Source organism: Labeo rohita, chromosome 13 (assembly GCF_022985175.1).
Source record: "Labeo rohita strain BAU-BD-2019 chromosome 13, IGBB_LRoh.1.0, whole genome shotgun sequence".
Classification (NCBI taxonomy): Eukaryota; Metazoa; Chordata; class Actinopteri; order Cypriniformes; family Cyprinidae; genus Labeo; species Labeo rohita.
The window spans coordinates 6,847,078-6,865,711 of record NC_066881.1 but is presented as its reverse complement, the minus strand read 5'-3'; the positions used below and the strand labels follow the sequence as shown (position 1 = coordinate 6,865,711).

At 36.0% G+C, this 18,634-nt stretch overlaps 1 protein-coding gene across 2 annotated transcripts in view; it reads right to left on the bottom strand.

The window, feature by feature from the left end:
* The window catches only part of ubr2 (ubiquitin protein ligase E3 component n-recognin 2), a 41,795-nt gene that overhangs the window by 4,491 nt on the left and 18,670 nt on the right, over nucleotides 1-18,634 (bottom strand). For both annotated transcript variants that reach the window (XM_051125937.1, XM_051125936.1), the window contains exons 14-40: nucleotides 18,503-18,631; nucleotides 18,227-18,410; nucleotides 18,046-18,107; nucleotides 17,854-17,964; nucleotides 17,673-17,738; nucleotides 15,322-15,444; nucleotides 15,143-15,206; nucleotides 14,892-15,016; nucleotides 14,500-14,552; nucleotides 14,316-14,418; nucleotides 14,180-14,228; nucleotides 11,626-11,780; nucleotides 11,269-11,368; nucleotides 11,084-11,193; nucleotides 9,341-9,421; nucleotides 9,076-9,257; nucleotides 8,787-8,992; nucleotides 8,607-8,700; nucleotides 7,591-7,749; nucleotides 4,635-4,805; nucleotides 4,399-4,547; nucleotides 1,968-2,023; nucleotides 1,712-1,808; nucleotides 1,533-1,600; nucleotides 1,204-1,339; nucleotides 1,020-1,116; nucleotides 67-197 (exon numbers count right to left, since the gene is read on the bottom strand). In XM_051125937.1, the coding sequence (XP_050981894.1) occupies nucleotides 67-197; nucleotides 1,020-1,116; nucleotides 1,204-1,339; nucleotides 1,533-1,600; nucleotides 1,712-1,808; nucleotides 1,968-2,023; nucleotides 4,399-4,547; nucleotides 4,635-4,805; nucleotides 7,591-7,749; nucleotides 8,607-8,700; nucleotides 8,787-8,992; nucleotides 9,076-9,257; nucleotides 9,341-9,421; nucleotides 11,084-11,193; nucleotides 11,269-11,368; nucleotides 11,626-11,780; nucleotides 14,180-14,228; nucleotides 14,316-14,418; nucleotides 14,500-14,552; nucleotides 14,892-15,016; nucleotides 15,143-15,206; nucleotides 15,322-15,444; nucleotides 17,673-17,738; nucleotides 17,854-17,964; nucleotides 18,046-18,107; nucleotides 18,227-18,410; nucleotides 18,503-18,631 (3,061 nt within the window). The remainder of the gene's footprint in view (nucleotides 1-66; nucleotides 198-1,019; nucleotides 1,117-1,203; nucleotides 1,340-1,532; nucleotides 1,601-1,711; nucleotides 1,809-1,967; nucleotides 2,024-4,398; nucleotides 4,548-4,634; nucleotides 4,806-7,590; nucleotides 7,750-8,606; nucleotides 8,701-8,786; nucleotides 8,993-9,075; nucleotides 9,258-9,340; nucleotides 9,422-11,083; nucleotides 11,194-11,268; nucleotides 11,369-11,625; nucleotides 11,781-14,179; nucleotides 14,229-14,315; nucleotides 14,419-14,499; nucleotides 14,553-14,891; nucleotides 15,017-15,142; nucleotides 15,207-15,321; nucleotides 15,445-17,672; nucleotides 17,739-17,853; nucleotides 17,965-18,045; nucleotides 18,108-18,226; nucleotides 18,411-18,502; nucleotides 18,632-18,634) is intronic.

Sequence of the window (18,634 nt, the reverse complement as noted above, 5' to 3'; positions counted from 1 at the left end):
GTGATACAGCAAATAGGAGAGTGAGCCAGTAAAACTTGTAACTTGTGTAAAGTTTAAGTCATTTACTGTGTAACTCGGGTGGTGCTGGAGCTCCATTGAGATAGTGGAAGAAGAGAGCGGCTGCCCTCAGATAAGGCAGGATTCCAGTTTTCACACAGCGCCACAAATGCCAGCCTGAGCTCACCTCACGCAGACCACTGAAACATTCAGAAAGCATTCAGATCAGGCTCATGCAAAACTAGTACGGGTGAAACAGTCCCCTTAAAACTAAACTTCACTCTTTATTTTTGAAATTAATAATCGCTGTGACAATATTTAGGGGCCAAGAGCCAAAGGTGCGATGGCACCTATTGTATCTGTTGTTCTTACTCTTCTTCCGCTCAGGAAGTCAACGGCAGCCCATAGAACCGCTTGCGGGACAGTTATGAAATTTGGCACACTTATAGAGGACAGTCTTAACATTAACCACCATAAATTTGGAGTCTCTAACTCAAACTCTTTAGCGCCACCACTTGTCCAAAATTTCACTCATGTTTATGCTAATAACCTGAACCGTAAGGTCTAGAAGGAAAATTTTATACAAACCATTAACTATTTCTTTTACCTCAATAAACTCCTAATTTGCTGTGTATTTATAGTTAATAAGATAGTTGTTAAATTTAGCTTATTGGGTAGGATTAGGAATGTAGAATATGGTCGTCCAGAATATGTGCTTTATAAGTACTAATAAACAGCCAATGTTAATAACAGGCAACTAGTTAACAGTGAGAATTGTTCCCTATGTTAAAGTGTTACCCAAAATGCCATTTCATTGTACAAAAGTATCTCAGCTCTCACAAAAAACAAAGACATCAAATTGTGCATAACAGTGAGAACACTACTAACAATGCAAAACATCTTGATTTTTGTATGTGTTTGTTTTGTGTTTGTTTCTTTTGATTTCATTGTGAAATGGCACAACAAACAATATAAATCAAAATCAGTCAAAGTGTGGCTGGCAGATGTGGGAGCACTTTCACCTTCCCAGATGCATCCTGAGTGTGTTGTAGAGCATACACACTTTCTCCTCCTCTTCCCTCTCTGCTCCCCCACTCTCCTGCTCCATCTGCACCTCCTCTGATGGCACAAAGGAGTCAACAAAATCATTTATGACATCTCTGTGAACATGTGGCTGCTTGTGAAGGGAAAGGATGAGGCTCTGACCTGGTACGGAGGTTAAGAGGATCTGGACTATGTGAGCAACTGTGACGAGATGCAGGAAGTGCAGTTGTGCAGTGTCTGCGCTCAGCCCTGAGGAATCCAGGCAGAAAACTGCTGGATGGGACAGCACCAAGCTCACCTGTCACACACATTAACTGAGGTCAGAGGTCATTCCAAAATAATGGGCCCGAATAGTTAGAGTTGTGAACAAGATATGTGGTATGCTGCCAATTTGTCAACTTGACAAATCTGACAATACAAGTTCATAAATTCTTAGAAATAGTATTGATATGTATAAGCAGATGTAAAAGCAACACTGTCTGTTTACCTACCAGTAAGTGAAACATGTCTGTGTCTAGAATACATGGCGTATTCTCCACCCGAGGATCAGGAACAAGGGCTGAATGAACACAAATGTTAAGTGACATGAGGGTTGTCATTCATTTCTCATAATATTTGATTCATGCCTGAACAACTACTTTTGTTAAAAGACTGTACAGCTAATTCTTACCTGCTAGGAGCCTAATAAAGTGATTCTGTACAGTGGTATGAGAGGAGACGGTCCAGCAAGCCGAGCCAAACCGGGTCAGAGAACTCAAACAGTCGTCCTGCATGCACAAAACATTTGGCTTACCAAACAAATCAGACTCAGGAGTAAAGATTTAAAGAATTAAGTGGGCACTTGGACAGGACAAACTATTAACTGATTTCCATTAGACATACACATAACAAGCTTGCATAATTAATCAAATGTGTTTGTTAATCACCTGTCTGCATGGTAAACTTCCAAACAAAGGCTTTTCTTCATCCACCAGTAATCTCTCTGTGTGAAAAATGAGATGACACAGTCTTTATTTACTTTCTAATTTACTTTTAGTCCTCATAATGAATTAAAAATCTCAATGAATTCTTTATATCTCTGACTCCATTTGGACCAAATGGAAAAATAGGCTTGTATAGTCCTAACTTTAATGTTTTTTTTTTTTTTTTTTTAAACTAAAATCATGTATCTGAACAATAATAAAATTTTGAATGTTACCATGTTATTACCATGTCATTACTATATCATAATTACATTTTACCCATTTTACTAAATTAAAATGTTTAGAAATTTCTCATTTTACATGAACCACAAAAAAAAGCTTCAATGCAAGAAAAAAAAATATTGAAAAAAACAAAACAAAACAAAACAAAACATTGATTTAAGACATTTTACTTGAATATATCATTATACAAAATGTGTAACATCATATTTTGAGACCTACTCATGAACACTGAAATCAATGGACAAATTCTTTTCAACTTATTACATACATTTATTTTCCAAAAAAAGAAAAAAGCCAAAACAGTTTATACTTTCAGATAAAAAAAGCTGATGAACATTTAATGGTGCAGTGGCTCATCACTATGCCTGCATATTCATGTTTATAAACGAAACTCAGTATCAAAAGTGTGTGAGACACGGGAAAGCGAATAAATATATTATAAGTATTTCTGAGCTAAATCTAATTTATCTACAGGTGCATCTCAATAAATTTGAATGTCGTGGAAAAGTTCATTCATTTCAGTAATTCAACTCAAATTGTTAAACTCGTGTATTAAATAAATTTAGTGCACACAGACTGAAGTAGTTTAAGTCTTTGGCTCTTTTAATTGTGATGATTTTGTCTCACATTTAACAAAAACCCACCAATTCACAATCTCAACAAATTTGAATACTTCATAAGACCAATAAAAAAACATTTTTAGCCTTCTGGAAAGTATGTTCATTTACTGTATATGTACTCAATACTTGGTAGGAGCTCCATTTGCTTTAATTACTGCCTTAATTCGGCGTGGCATGGAGGTGATCAGTCTGTGGCACTGCTGAGGTGGTATGAAAGCCCAGGTTTCTTTGACAGTGGCCTTCAGATCATCTGCATTTTCCTCTTGGCAATACCCCACAGATTTCTCTGTGGGGTTCAGGTTGGGTGAGTTTTCTGGCCAGTCAAGCACACCAACACCATGCTCATTTAACCAACTTTTGGTGGTTTTGGCAGTGTGGGCAGGTGCCAAATCCTGCTGGAAAATGAAATCAGCATCTTTAAAAAGCTGGTCAGCAGAAAGAAGCATGAAGTGCTCTAAAATTTCTTGGTAAACGGGTGCAGTGACTTTGGTTTTCAAAAAACACAGTGGACCAACACCAGCAGATGACATTGCACCCCAAATCATCACAGACTGTGGGAACTTAACACTGGACTTCAAGCAACTTGGGCTATGAGCTTCTCCACCCTTTCTTCAGACTCTAGGACCTTGGTTTCCAAATGAAATACAAAACTTGCTCTCATCTGAAAAGAGGACTTTGAACCACTGGGCAACAGTCCATTTCTTCTTCTCCTTAGCCCAGGTAAGACACCTCTGACGTTGTCTGTGGTTCAGGAGTGGCTTAACACAAGGTATACGACAACCGTAGCCAAATTCCTTGACACGTCTGTGTGTGGTGGCTCTTGATGCCTTGACCCCAGCCTCAGTCCATTCCTTGTGAAGTTCACCCAAATTCTTGAATCGATTTTGCTTGAAAAGCCTCTCAAGGCTGCATGTTCCTTCGGTTGGTTGTGCATCTTTTTCTTCCACTCAACTTTCTGTTAACATGCTTGGATACAGCACTCTGTGAACAGCCAGCTTCTTTGGCAATGAATGTTTGTGGCTTACCCTCCTTGCGAAGGGTGTCAATGATTGTCTTCTGTCAGATCAGAAGATTCTGTCAGATCAACAGTCTTCCTCATGATTGTGTAGCCTAGTGAACCAAACTGAGAGACCATTTTGAAGGCTCAGGAAACCTTTGCAGGTGTTTTGAGCTGATTGGCATGTCACCATATTCTAATTTGTTGAGATAGTGAATTGGTGGGTTTTTGTTAAATGTGAGCCAAAAATCATCACAATTAAAAGAACCAAAGACTTAAACTACTTTTTAAGAGTTGTTGAATTTATTTAATACACGAGTTTCACAATTTGAGTTGAATTACTGAAATAAATGAACTTTTCCACGACATACTAATTTATTGAGATGCACCTGTATATGCAAAACCTATCTCCTATAATTTATTTTGATAGTTCCGGCTTACTTGCAAAGTCTGGTTTCTTTACTAAATACTATTGTCTAATTTACTGAGCAGTTTAATACTTGAGGAATTATGCATCACACTTTCTTGGACTGACCTATGGACTGAATGGTGTAGGCACAGCTTCCCCAGCACATGATTGGCACACGGGGGTCCTGCTCATTTGGATGCACTTTAAGACCCACTTTATATGTGGCTGTCCCAAATGTAGTCAACATCTCCTTTATGGTGCTTGAGTACAGGTTCCTGCCAGAAAGAAAAGTCTTTTATTAGTATTGACTTCAAACAAGGACAATTTTGTGTAGTAGATACATAAATGACTGGAAGTTTTACTTTGGAGTGTAGTCCAGTTTGAAGCCATCAGGTGGAGGACAGTCATTAACACCATCCATTTCATCAACACCTTCAGCACCTGCAGCCTTGGCCTTCCTGTGAGCAGAGAGCAGGGCTTTCGACTGCTGAGAGGTAATGTTCAACCACTGGCTCAGATCAGGCTGTTCAGAGCTGCAACAAACACAAACACTCAATCAAATCCATCCAATGCCTCATATTCTAATAGAAAAAACAGATATCATGCACTAAAGGGGCGGTTACATTGGCAAATGTTTGGTTTGAAGCACAGCTCACACAAATTACTTTTACAAATAAAAAAATTCATATGACCAAACTGAACCAGTTGCAAAATCTGTGGGGAAACCTTTAGACCTCAATAAAATTCAAGACTGTGTGGATTGCTATTGAAATGAACGGATTTTGATTGAGAAAACTGGCAGAACAACGGTAAATGTGATCGCACATTAAAGTAGATGTACCACAAACATGCTGCAGATGTGAGCAGCATATCTTATGGATTACTAATTATTATGGATTTACTAATTAGTCATTTACTAGATGCTTTTATCCAAATGACTTGCAGTACAATGACAAATTAGGGTTAAGTGCCTTGCTCAAGGGCATAGTGGTTTTAAAAAGGCCCCATCGCCACCAATGCATATAAAGGATGCACAGTCATAACAGGTCTCTTACCATCTGTAATGTCTTATGAAGTGCACAAGGTGCTTAGCCTGTGCGGTGTGTATTAATAGCACTGCTGAGCTCATACAAGTGGGGCTTTCAGTCACAATGTATTAAAGGGGTTGCCTAATTTATTACAGATGAGAGTATTATACTAACACTGTTTATAATCAGCCAATCCGCTCCGTTCATTCAACTGTGAAGTGTTAATCTAAGAGGTCATGCTAATTATCTATTACTTAAACTGAAAGAGCTTTGTAAATTACAGTTTGGTCACAACAGTTATACCACCAATACAGTGCTGCATAGGTAGAGTCCGCGATGCAGAAAACATGGACAGAATCGCGGAATCCAGTCATAAAAATGGAATTTACTGAATGACGCGGAATGTCACGGAATTTGTCAAAGTCTGAATGAATTAATCAAAAGTTAGTCATTACATTAAATCCGCAATATGGACTAGTATCTGTAAATATTACGCTACAAAAATACCATAAATGTGAATCCTGTGTGTTCTGTGTATCTCCGTTTTAATGAATGGAGCAGACGAGCGGTTTTGTTTACTACATATACTGAAGCGCTCGTGACGCTGCGGTGATTTCATCGTCTGTTGTCTTACTAAATGAGGACATAAATACATGAACAATATCTGCGGAGAGTCACTTCATGAGCATTTGACCATTCCATTTTAGGAAAACTAGCATTATATCATATAAACACAGAAATGTAAAGGTAGACATGGCAACCCGTCAAAATAAAAGTCCGTTTTAACTTGTGCCAGATATATATTACTACTTTTACTACTACTAAAATGAAACAAACATTTTTTAGGGTATAATCACACAACATTACTTCCATGTTTTAATTTTAATAGTAAATTCTCCTTTGTTTGCCAAAAAATAAAAAATAAAATTTAAATAATTAAAAGATAAATGAAATTAATGTTTTAAGCCTTCATTTGATAACCAGAACATTTTAGATACACAAGAATAAGAATAAACTTGAATAAATTAAGTATGCATTCAAATAATTAGACATGCTAAAACACAGAATTTGATAACAATAAAACATATGGTGAGGAAAAAACTAAACATGTCACTTTTGTTAAACCTTTATTAAATTGATGTGAATTAGACATGCTCTTTGATTTATAAAATTTAATTTAACCATTAAAAAGGAGCTGAGAAAAATTAAAACGGGAAAAAAACGGAATCCAGAAAAATTAAAATTTGGAATTTGGAAAAAAATAAAACGGATTTCATAGGGCCCTATATAGGGTTTGGTATTAAAAATCGATTCCGATTCCAGAATCAGATACTTAAGGTCAGGAATCGGATACTTCTTGTGGAATTAAAATTTCGATTCCACCTATCGATTCCTATGTGCGGTTCTTTTTTTGTCTGTGAGGACCCGACCTAGCGATCTGCCAGGACCTTGCTCATTAATCTAAGCGCATAGCGCTCCAAAGAATGGCTACACATCAGAAATCGAAAAAAGCGAAGTATAATATTTGTGATAAGCTAAACATGTTGCAAATTACAATGATTCATCTGTTTGATTCCTCAACTTTTCTTCCGTGCAGCGTACGACCAGTGTGATTTGAACATTCAAATCTGCTTTCGTGCTGCCATTGACCTGAAGAGAGCCACTGTCATGTAGGCAATATGAATGATGTATATGAATATTATGTGTATTGTTTCTGTGTTACAAACATTTAAATAATCACAGAAGTACTGGGATAAAAGTTCATAGTCCAGATATAAACTCTGATATGTACAGTAGAGATTAAAACAGAGTAAATCATCCTTTTGAAAGTTAATTTGACATTCCAAATAATGTTAAAGATTCATTCAGTAATGAGCCATGTAAATCTTGAGTGAATCACTGAATCATTCACCTATGAATTAGGCCTACATGTGATTTTTGTTTAGTTGTCTTTTTTTTTTCTTCAGAATCGTAAAAGAACCACAACTTCCATTTAAAAAAAACAACAAAAACAACAACAACCCAATTTATCCAGAATCACTCAACTCTATTTTGCAAACAGCTCTTAAGCGAATCTTGTTTTTATGTAGCCTGTTGATTTTTGTTCATGGTATTCAACTGCAACTAAACGTTTAGCACTAAAGAAGCAGAATAAATATGCTTGATATCATCTTTTATCTACATTGAAATCAAAACTGGGAATCGAAAAGAATCTGAATCGGAATCAATAAAAATTCTAACGATACCCAACCCTAGCATTTTAGCACTTTAAATGTTTTTGTCACAGTACCTGCAGTTGGTCTTAGTAAGAGGCAGCAGAGGAATGACTGTGTTACTCAGACATTCACAGAGTGGACACAAGAACTCTCCGTTCTCCACATCGTAACTGGTGTGCACACGTAGCCTCTGCTGCCTGCGCTGCTCTTTAGCCTGCACCGCTTCAAAATATCTGCAGGAGGAGACATTAGACACTGTTACCATACAAAGAAATTATACAATTCATTTTAGACATTGAGATTATCATAAAGTAAAAACAGGCCCTATTTATTTTCTAAACACATCTTATTATTAACAATTAATTTTTAAGATGTTTAATTAAACTAGTGAAATGGGTGGCACTGCTGGAGCATGTTACGTTCCCAAATAAATAATCAAAACAGTATCTCTACAATGAAGTGTAGAGTTCTAACTAACAAATCTGAATGATTAGTTAAAATAGTTCACCCAAAAATGAAAATTATGTCATTACTACCTTGTTCTAAACCCATGCTTTAAAATAGTGCATGTGACAGTGTTTCAACCAAAATTTCATGAAGCTATGAGAATACTTCTTGTGCACAAAGAAAACAAAAATAATGACTCTGTCAAAAAAAAATTGTTTAATATATTCACGAGAGTGCCACAAAAGCTCTCAGATTTCATCAACTATTTCTCAGTTTGTGCTCCGGACAAAGAAGGGCTTTCAGGTTCAGAACAACTGAATTTTCATTTTTGGGTAAACTGTCCCTTTAAGTAATAGAAGAGTGGTTTTAAGAGTTTACTGTACATTTCATAGCATCACTTTCATGCAACTACTAAACATGCTCTTGAAGAGTTAAATCTTTGTCATAATCCTTTAAAGGACCAGATGATCTAAATCTTAAAACAGGTGGAAACTATTTCATAATGAATGGGGGAAAAAAATCTGAAAGCACGGCTGCTAAAAAGCAGGCAATTACAGTTACATTCTTTTGCTCCTCTGATAGGAAGAGCACATTTTTCAGCATATGGAAGCATGTGTTTCTCATTTTTCATGATGATCCTTACCTCTGCCAGCAGTGCGAGTGCATGATGTGTCCGCAGCTGCCTGTGTGTGTGCCGAACGACAGGTCAGGGTGCATGAAGAGAGGGTCATACTTATCTGCAATGCAAACACAACGGCATTCAATCAAGCATGCATGCACTTATATGGTACGAAGAAGCTAAGACACGCATATAAGGACATGCCTGGGTTGTGTGGAGGCCTCTTGCGGTTTTTGGACATGACGGTAGAGCGCTGGACAAAAGCAGCGAGCACCATGGCTTTGCCGTCGGTCCTGATTTCCTGCTCCTCCTGACACAGGATACACGTCACCACCTGCCTCCTCTCAATGCCGCCTGCACGCCACCGCCGCGGACCCACACAGACCAGTGAACTATCACACGAACTGGGGCTGTGAAGTAAAGAGAGAGAAATTAGAGATCCGGATCTGTTTGATCAGTGACATTTTCAAGCGTGGTGTGTGTGTGTGTGTACCTGTGCTCCAGTGTGGAGGAGGTGGAGGGGTCGAGCTCCTCCAGGCTCTGCTGGAACAACTCTTTGTTCTCGTTGATGAAATGTCTTTGCATCTCTGACATCTGAGCCATGATCTTTTCTCTCCGGAGCCGTGCCATCTCTGCTTTCCTCTTCCGCTCCGCCTTATCTTTATCCCGCACCGTCTACACATACACATACATTCTATGAGACAATACTGCAACTTTAACAGGTCATGATGCAAGTGTGTCATGCTTCCTAAGCTCACCTCCTCTTGACTGTGCCCTGAGCTGTCACTAGGGGGCGCACTGGCCGTGCACTCCCGTGTAGTCTTGATGTTGGCAACAGTCTGCAGAAAAACAATATGAAATATTATACATAAATACATTTAATATAATATAGTATACAAAAGAAAATATTTAATTAGAAAAATAAAAATCTGTTTTAAAAAGCAAAAATAAAATTTAAATATATAAAAAAACATCACACAAAAAAGCTAAAAAAATTAATAAGCAATTTATTGCTTAATACTAAATAAATAAATAAAGTTTAATAAACCACTTAAGAAAACTAATAAATTCTATAGTTTAAAATAAATTACCAAAACAAAACATTAAAATGCAAGTTAATAAATAAATTTCAAATAATTTATTTAAAATAAACTAATAAATGAATGAAAACTAAAAAAGAAACTAATAAACTAATAAAACAAACAAACATAAGTAAGCAAACTACATCTATTTAAAATAAACCATTTCAGAAAACAAACGCAGTTTCAAATAAAATACCAAAAAAAAAAAAAGATAAAAATACAAGCTAGTAAAATCAAATAAAAATTAAATTAATAATTTATTTAAAATAAAATAATAACCTAAAACAAACAAATAAACCAAACATAAATAAGCAAGCAAACCACAACCCACACAAAACATTAAAAAAAAAAAAGTTTAAAATAAAATATCCAGACAAAAAAGATAAAAATGTAAGCCAGTAAATAATCAAATAAATATATATTTTTTCAAATATTAAATAAACTAAAACAAACTAATAAATAAGCTAATAAAACAAACAAACATAAATAAATAAGCAAGTGAACTTCATCTCCTTAAAATAAACCATTTCAGAAAACAAACACACAAAGTTTAAAATAAAATACAAAAACAAAAGTAGACTAAAAATACAGGCTAGTAAATGAATAAATAACTTAATTAAAATAAAATAATAAACTAAAACAAACTAATAAATAATCTAATAAAACAAATACAAATAAGCAAGCAAACTACATCTCCCTAAAAAAAGAAAAAATAAATAAATGAATAGTTTAAAATAAAATACCAAAACAAAATAGATTAAAATAGAGGCTAGTAAATCAAATAAGTAAATTATTTAAAATAAAACGACATCTCCTTAAAATAAACCATTTAAGAAAATAAAGTAGTAAAAAAAATAAATAAATAAATAAATAAATACACAGTTTAAAATAAGATACCAAAAAAAATAGATACAAGCTAGTAAATAAAATAAAAATCAAATAAATAATTTATTTAAAATAACCCAATACATAAACTAAAACAAATTAACAAATATACTAATAAAACTAATAAATAAATTAATTAATAAAAACAAACAAACATAAATGAATAAATAGGCACATAAAACCACATCGCCTTAAAATAAACAATTTATGAAAACTAATAAATAAATACAAATATAGTTTTAAAATACCAAAACAAAGAAAATGAAAATACAAACATAACTAAAATCAAATAAATTTATTTTAAATAAACTAATAAATGAACTAATAAAACAAACAAACAAACAAGCTACATCGCCTTTAGTACTTCTGGACAGATGGAATTTACACCACAGAGTCTACACACACATTTTTTTTTTTTTTACCAAGTCCTCTGACCTTTGTTTTTCTTTTGCTGCCCCCTATTGAATAACTGAGACATTTACACATTCATAGTACTGGCAGATGGCTTTGTAATGAGATTTTGATCAGCTTTACCTTGAGGATCCAGCGGATCATGTCCTTGTGCACCTCCAGATGAGGAGCGTTCTGCAGGGTTTCCAATAAAGCCAAGATACTGGGAGTGTTAGCAGGAGCTTCACCTGGTCCTACAATGAAGACATTAAATTAGCTCAACTCAAAGAGTTGTGTATGTGTTTGTATGAGACAGAAGACAGACATACTGGAAATTTTGAGAGTAAAGTTGAAGTTGGTATCATCTTCTGTGCTGCCAATGAGATGTTGCTGTTCCTCCACCAGGCCCATGCCTATGAGATGCAGCACCTGCACGACAAGTTATTTATATCAAGATAGTGTTCAAAACTTTCGCTGGAAATTCATTGATATAATATCCTACATTTTAAATAACCACATACTAATGCCTATTTTTGTATAATCCAGTGGTTTAAATACAGTGAATTCTACTTCAAAAGCACGCAATGGATAAGACTTAATGCTAATAATCAAAAATCTATTATGTTCATAATATGACAGAGTAGTCTAGTTTGTGTAGGTTCTCTCTCTGCCTCACACACACTTACCCTCTGAAGCATGGACTCAGACCAGTGTCCCCCACTGGGCTCTATTGCCCATTGCAGCACAGCTCCCAGAATGCCCAGCAGCACGTCACACTGCAGTATGTTCACCAGGCTGGCAAACAGCGGACAGAACCGAGGCAGAACAGGTGGAGGCAGAACTATAACAAACACACATAAAAGTCGCTTTAAACTTTGGCACTGTCAACACACTGCAGCACAATTCATCAAAATAAAACACTGCATCCTCTCGGTTTGCAGTAAATGGAGGTCGGAGTTTGAGACGCTTTTAGCATACATTATAGCACTTACTACGAACGTAACGATATTATCAATACCGTGGTATCATGATAGCAAAACTGTCTCATAAAAGGTCTTTAAAGTTGTGTTTTGGGCCATTATGCTTTGACACAGTATCTGTCAAACAAACTAAAACCAAAAGCACATTATGGCTTCATCACTTCATCAAGTCTGTTTTCGCTGCACATTTCAAAGCAAAGCGCAATTCGCTCAGGCGATCAGCTTGTGATCCAATATTTTCCGTGCCTCAGAATGTCTCAGTTCAGAGTGAATGAATGCAGTGAACTTGTTTATTGCATGTGCTGTGAGTTTAGTGCACGTTTGGGAAGGCAATGGCCACTAGTTATGCTTCATTTTCGCGGCAGATGATTACAGACAATTACAGCATTTCACTAGATTTGTAGTGAGACGAGTTTTTGTGTGCCTGTTTTCAATGAAACTGGAGTTTTTCTTCAAAATGAAAGATCTACTGCTGTCTCCATCACAACAAAAGCTTAAATGCAGTATGGATTGCTGACAGCTAGTGGTTTAAATGGGTAACATTACTGCAGTCCAAATTCAAAACATCTCTTTCAAGCGTAGAAATAAGTGTAGGAAAGAAGTATTGTAATTTCCCTGCTGTAGTGTAAAGCAAAAATATACCTATGAAATATTCATTTTCACTTATTTTGCAGTGCAACTGACTGCTTTACAATATATGGCTATTACTGTCAGAGAAATAACAAAAATATAAAATTATTGTATTATTATTATTATTTATTATTATTATCTACTTTGTTTGGCTTCTAAAACACCTGTGTATCACAGTACATCACAATTAAAAAGAGGACTAAGTTTCCTTTAAAGTTCAAGTACAAGTCAATTTTTTTTTTTGACTTAAGTTTTCTTAGTTAAGAACATGGATTGGAGCTCTTAATTTTGAACTCTCTATCATACATTAGGCGCAATACGGCACCAGGCGCGATGCAATTGATTTTTGTTTGTTTCAGCCTGACGCACTTATCATTTTCACGTCCTGCGCCCCGTTTAAACAGCAAATGCATTTGTGCGCCCGCCCATGGGAGTGCTGCTTGAAAACGAGGTGTGTTCAGGCGCATTGTTGGTGCATTGTTATTTTGAGGCAACTAAAATCGACTGTGCCATGGACCTACTAAAACCTGGTCTAAAGTCAATGGTGCAATATTTTTCTTATTTAAAGAGTGCATTAGTAATATGCACAATGCACATACACTCTTCTTATTACAGACACAGAGGAGAAGCTCTCTGGAGAAGCGTTCAGTCTTTGTTCTCGCAAAGAGAATCCGCCATGGCGCAAGCACAACTGGGATATGAGACTCTGATTAGTTTAATGCACGTTACGCCCAAAAGACACCCACGACTCATTAAGAGAATAGGTACAACCCTTTAAGACCATGCACCAGGCATGCTGGCCATTTTTCCCGTCCTTAAAATAGCAAAAGTGGATTCGGACACACCCCAAGTGCACCTGCACCATGCGCTTTAGACCATGCGCTTAGAACTTTAAAATAGGGCCCTCAAAGTGCATTAGACAGAAGAATTTAACTTTAAAAATGCACTTTTTTTTTCCCCAAGTTTCCATGTCTTTTTTTTTTTTTTTTTTTAAATATCACAAATATCGCATTGTGGACTTCATATTGCTATAATATCATATCATGAGATTTTGGTATCGATACATCCCTAAACATTTCCCAACCATCTTCCCATACTTGTAAGGAGAACCACCTAGGCACCCTGCAGACTTTAAAGTAAAAGTTTCATAGTTTAATGTTTAACAAATGGAGAAATTAAGTAATTGTAATTGTAAAGTTGCAGTGTACAATAAAATTGAATTATAGTAATTTTTGTATTTAGTATTTTTTATTTTTATTTTTTAATATTAGCAGTAGAAGTAACAGCAATAAAATAATTATTATTAAATTATTATTGATATAGTAGTAGTACTATTAAATTGTGCAGGCTTAAAAACAATCACATCAAACCTGGATTTCTTTTTTCTTTTTAAATCAAAATTACTTACATTTTTAGAGATATTCAGAATTCAATTTTTCCTCCAAATCGTGCAGCCCAGCGTAACGCTATGAATGTTTTCTGTGCTAATGTTTATGTAATTGTGGTGCCCAATTTATATTCTCAAAATTTTGATTGATAAAAAGTGACTTAGAATGATTTTAATGATGCTGTGTGCTTTGAGTAAAATGTTTGAATTGTTTGCCAATGCCTAATGCATGTATATTAGTACCTGAATCTTCTCCATTTTGCCTCTTTATCTTTCTTTGAGCCTCTTCAGCCTGAAGGATGACAGAAAAAAATAAAAATAAACATGTGTTTTTAACAATTGTTCCTTGTGAGTTGCATTTTCAGTAATGCAGCTTTACCTTAGACTGGTCAGCTCTGGAGTAATGGTGGAAGTAAAGGTTGAACATCTTGGCACACTCTGGCCTGAGTTTATAAAGTCCTCTACCAGTCACACCAGGCTTCCTGTACAACACAATTCACACAGAATTACACACAGACCAATTCAACTCTTTGGGGCAACACTCTTTTATTCAGGGCACTCACTTAAACAAAGCCACACTGTCAATGACCCTCTCCATGCCGGTTTCTTTATTCTCCTGTGTGCAGAAGACAGAAGAGTTCGTGAAAATTCAGTAGCATAAAATACCACTAGGTGGCAGTCAAATACAAAAAAAAAAAACTGTTTTGCTCTGTCTTGCTTTAAATCAACAGGAACAAATCATGGCACATTCTCATGATTAGCGAAATGAATTGCACAGAATTTAATGATAGTTCCTTAGTGTTTTTAAACCTAATTTAATCAGAAATAAGCTGATTTATGGAATTACTGGGATATTTGCATAATGTCTTTTTAGTCAGATTTTTAAAGCGGACATAATTACTAAAAAGCACTTTCATTATCTTGGATAAAGAAGAAGCTGTGAGGGTTGACTTACATTCTCTGGCAGGGCTTTGACAAGCTCGCTGTGGGCCATGGGTCGAATGCATAGCTGGTGAACGATCTCTCGCCTTATCTCATCAGAGTTCTCCACCTGACCAACACCTGCTGTGTATCGCTCCCCTGCAAGAAAAAACAAACATGAAAAGCATGAAAGACTTTTCTTTTCAACTTTCTATGGTGTCTAATAAGCTTAATACACCTATATACCAACATTTAAAAGAAAAGTGTTGAGAAATAACCACTCACCCACGATCATAATGACCAGATGCAGCATCTCCTCAATTAGTGTGTTATTCTGCTGAACCACATCCTGAGCGGCAGAGAGAAACAAACATCACAGGCAACAGAAATGAGTGCAAGCAGAGAGAAATCAAGAAAAGAAAAAAAGGAATGAGGACAAACAGTGGTTTGGAAGCAAAGCAGACCTTGTTAGCATTCTCTCTGCTGTATCGCTTTCTGCAGTCTGCTGAGCTGAAGATATGATAGAGCTCAAAACGGCTCAACATGATCATCAGGAAGTGGTTCGGATCCATCATGGAAGCTCCAGCCTAGATCCAAAAACAACATGAATAAAAACAAACTTTGTGCAGCAAATAATGAATCAAACTGTACTGAAAAGATTCTTGTACACTGCTTTCATAATAAATAAGGACATTTTCCTGACATTTTTCTCTCCACAATCACTACAGTTTTAATAATATAATTTAACTGCTGACATATTTTGGATAAAGCAGTCAAATTCTCATTGTGTGTATAAGTATTAACATTCTTATTTTAATAACTGCATAAAGCAATTCATTTTTGAAGATTTATATTTGTCTTTTTTTTGCCAAAAAAATAGGCCAAATTGAGTGTACAGTGAAGTGGGAGGGAGAGGGGGGACAGGATCGGGAATGGCGCTATATGGTGGCGCACTGCCCACAAGGCTTTAAGCGCTGAAACAAACTAATTAAATTCTGACAAAATTTGCTTTAAAAACACTGTCATTAAGGAAACATCATTAAATACCATACAATTCCCATTTCAAATCATGGTCTGTATTAAGCAGAGAACAGTTTTGTCTATGTGCTGACCTAACAACTTAATACACAACTTGACCAAACAATACACAAACCATGATAGCCAGAAAAGGTTGATCTTGCAAGGCAACTTTGAAATCCATTTTATTTATTTATTTATTTTTTTTTAAGTTTTCTGAATTAAATTTTTTCCCCATTTAAAAATTGTTTAGACTCTTTTAATGGTTAAAATTAAATTGTATTAATCAAAAAAAAAAAAAAAAAAAAAAAAAACTAACTGAAATCATGAAACAATTTAACAGCAACTTATTAAAAGTTAAAGAAATTTTTTAAGGCCCTATGAAACTGAAAATTGAAAATAATGTTTTAATAATAAATTTAATTGCTAGTAACAGTACTATCAATACTTTTACAAAATTTGATTTTGATGGGTTGCTGTGAAGACCTTTAAGTCTCTGTTTGTATATGATATGGCTGTATTTTTGTTTTTTCTCACAAGAAACTGTAAAATGTTCAGTTCTTAAGAGACTACGTTTATGTGTTCATGTACTCTCGTTTGGCAAATTCCGTGACATTACATATCAGGGCTCAACAATAAGGAGTGCCCGATGGCTCTGGGCCAGCGTGAAAGACGCTCGGGACAGTTGACGAATAGGTCACTGGCCCAATCGGGCCACTGCTGCGTCGTCACGAAAGTTTATCATTTTCAACCTTAATAATTTCAAATTTTAAGCGATCACAGAGAGACGCGTCTCTGACGGACAAATAGCCTACAAAAGTATTAGCTTTGTAGCTTTAACAATGATCAATACATAACTTATACAGTGGAGACAGATGCACCGATCTCTTGTTCTGGGCTTGCACAAGAACTGCATGCGATCTTCTTTCAAAATTTTCAAAACTCTTTAGACATCCGTTAACAGAGGCCAGAGACTCCAAAGACGAACGCAAAAAAAAAAATACTGTAGCAGGCAGACCAAGATCACGGTGCACAATGCACGAAATATTGGAAATATTATCCTAAATATTGAAACTATGGTTTATGTGAATGTATCTGTGAGGGGAACTGACCGTTCAAAAAAAAAAAAAAAAAGAAAGTTTACATTTTCTTTTCATTTGTCTATGCATGATGTATTTAAAGCAGCGTTCATAAGCACAGCGCTGCTTTGTTTACAGCGGTAACCAAAGAAACGTAATATCACTCTTATTCCATAAGCGCCACCTGGCAAGTTTGCGTATTAATAATAATAATAATTTTTTTGGACCAACAAATAATGTTTGAACTTTAGTTAGGCTAGTAGGTTGTGCTGTGGTATCAAAATTGGAATCGAGAATTTAATTTGGTATGTAAAATTCTGGTGTCATATAAACTTATTTATTAAAATAAAAGATTACATGAGTCAAAAACAATGATAACAGCAACTATATAATTTTTTGTGTTAGGGTCAGTGAAAATTTTGACCGGGCAAGTAAAAATTTGAACCACTGGCCCGACCGGGCCAGTAGAAAAAATCCTTAGCATTGAGCCCTGCATATTATACAGTAATTTCCATTTTATGGCTGGATTTGACATTTTTAGCACATTACACTGAAGCACAACATTTTCATTAAATGAAATGAATGTAATCCACTTTCTTTTGTCTTCTTTAACTACAATAGGTTTTTTCATGTAAAATTATAAATATTTCTCTTTTAATTTTGGAATGAAATACTTGTCGTATAATAATTTCGGAATTAAATATCTTTACGCTACTGACCTGAAGCATGATGAGATCTTTATCGAACATCTCCACTCTACACTTCACATTATGATAATAATAGATCTGCAAAGACACCAGAAGAAAAAGCACAATATTATTATGGAAAGGTACAATCACGAACAATCACGCTGTTAAATGTCCTGAGGATTAGAATGAAACAAATCTATAAGCTTCTTACCTGATTGACCAAAGAAAAGCCATTTCTTCTCCACATCCCAGCATGCACCTGAGCACAGAGTACAAGGCAGCGGAGCGGGTGCTCGATCAACATGGGTGGACTCAATTCACTCTGTAGAAGACAAGAGAGGCCTCAGAAATCACCAAGATTGTTTTTGCAACAACTCTCATGAGCTAAAACCCCCAAGCTTACCAGTGGCAGCTGCTCAGGGAATCGATAGGCAACCTCAATTTTGCTCAGCAGAGCATGTAAACCTAACAGGAAGAGAAAGAGTTGATGGTTATGGTTACCACCATCAACCACTGCAAAAGAACTTACTTTTTACAGCATGTATATGCACAACAAACTATGTGTGAAACCATTTCCGACTGACCTGCTAAAAGCCGGGACACAGGCAGGTGTATGCTGACTTTCTCCTGAGAGACACAGTAGCGGATGGTGTCTACGGAGTGGCCGCACATGCTGAGGGTTATGGGCTGCTCCCCATCTGTGAAACCACTGTGGCAGTGTGTCAGCGCGCTCAGGCACTTCTTATAGGCTTCGATCAGCACTCGCTCCTGCACGTGACAAATAACAGACTTATTTCAAAGCTCAAAGCTGCATTATGAGTACTAACGTAAATGTGAGAGTGTCTCTAACATGCACTTACATCACTGCCACACCATTCCTGCATCATAGAGATGATATGTGTGAGCTTCATCTGTAAGGTGAACGCTGCCTCCCATTCTGGCTCCATCTCTATGTGCTGCCCCACCTGACGCACTACTGGGTCCATTCCCTG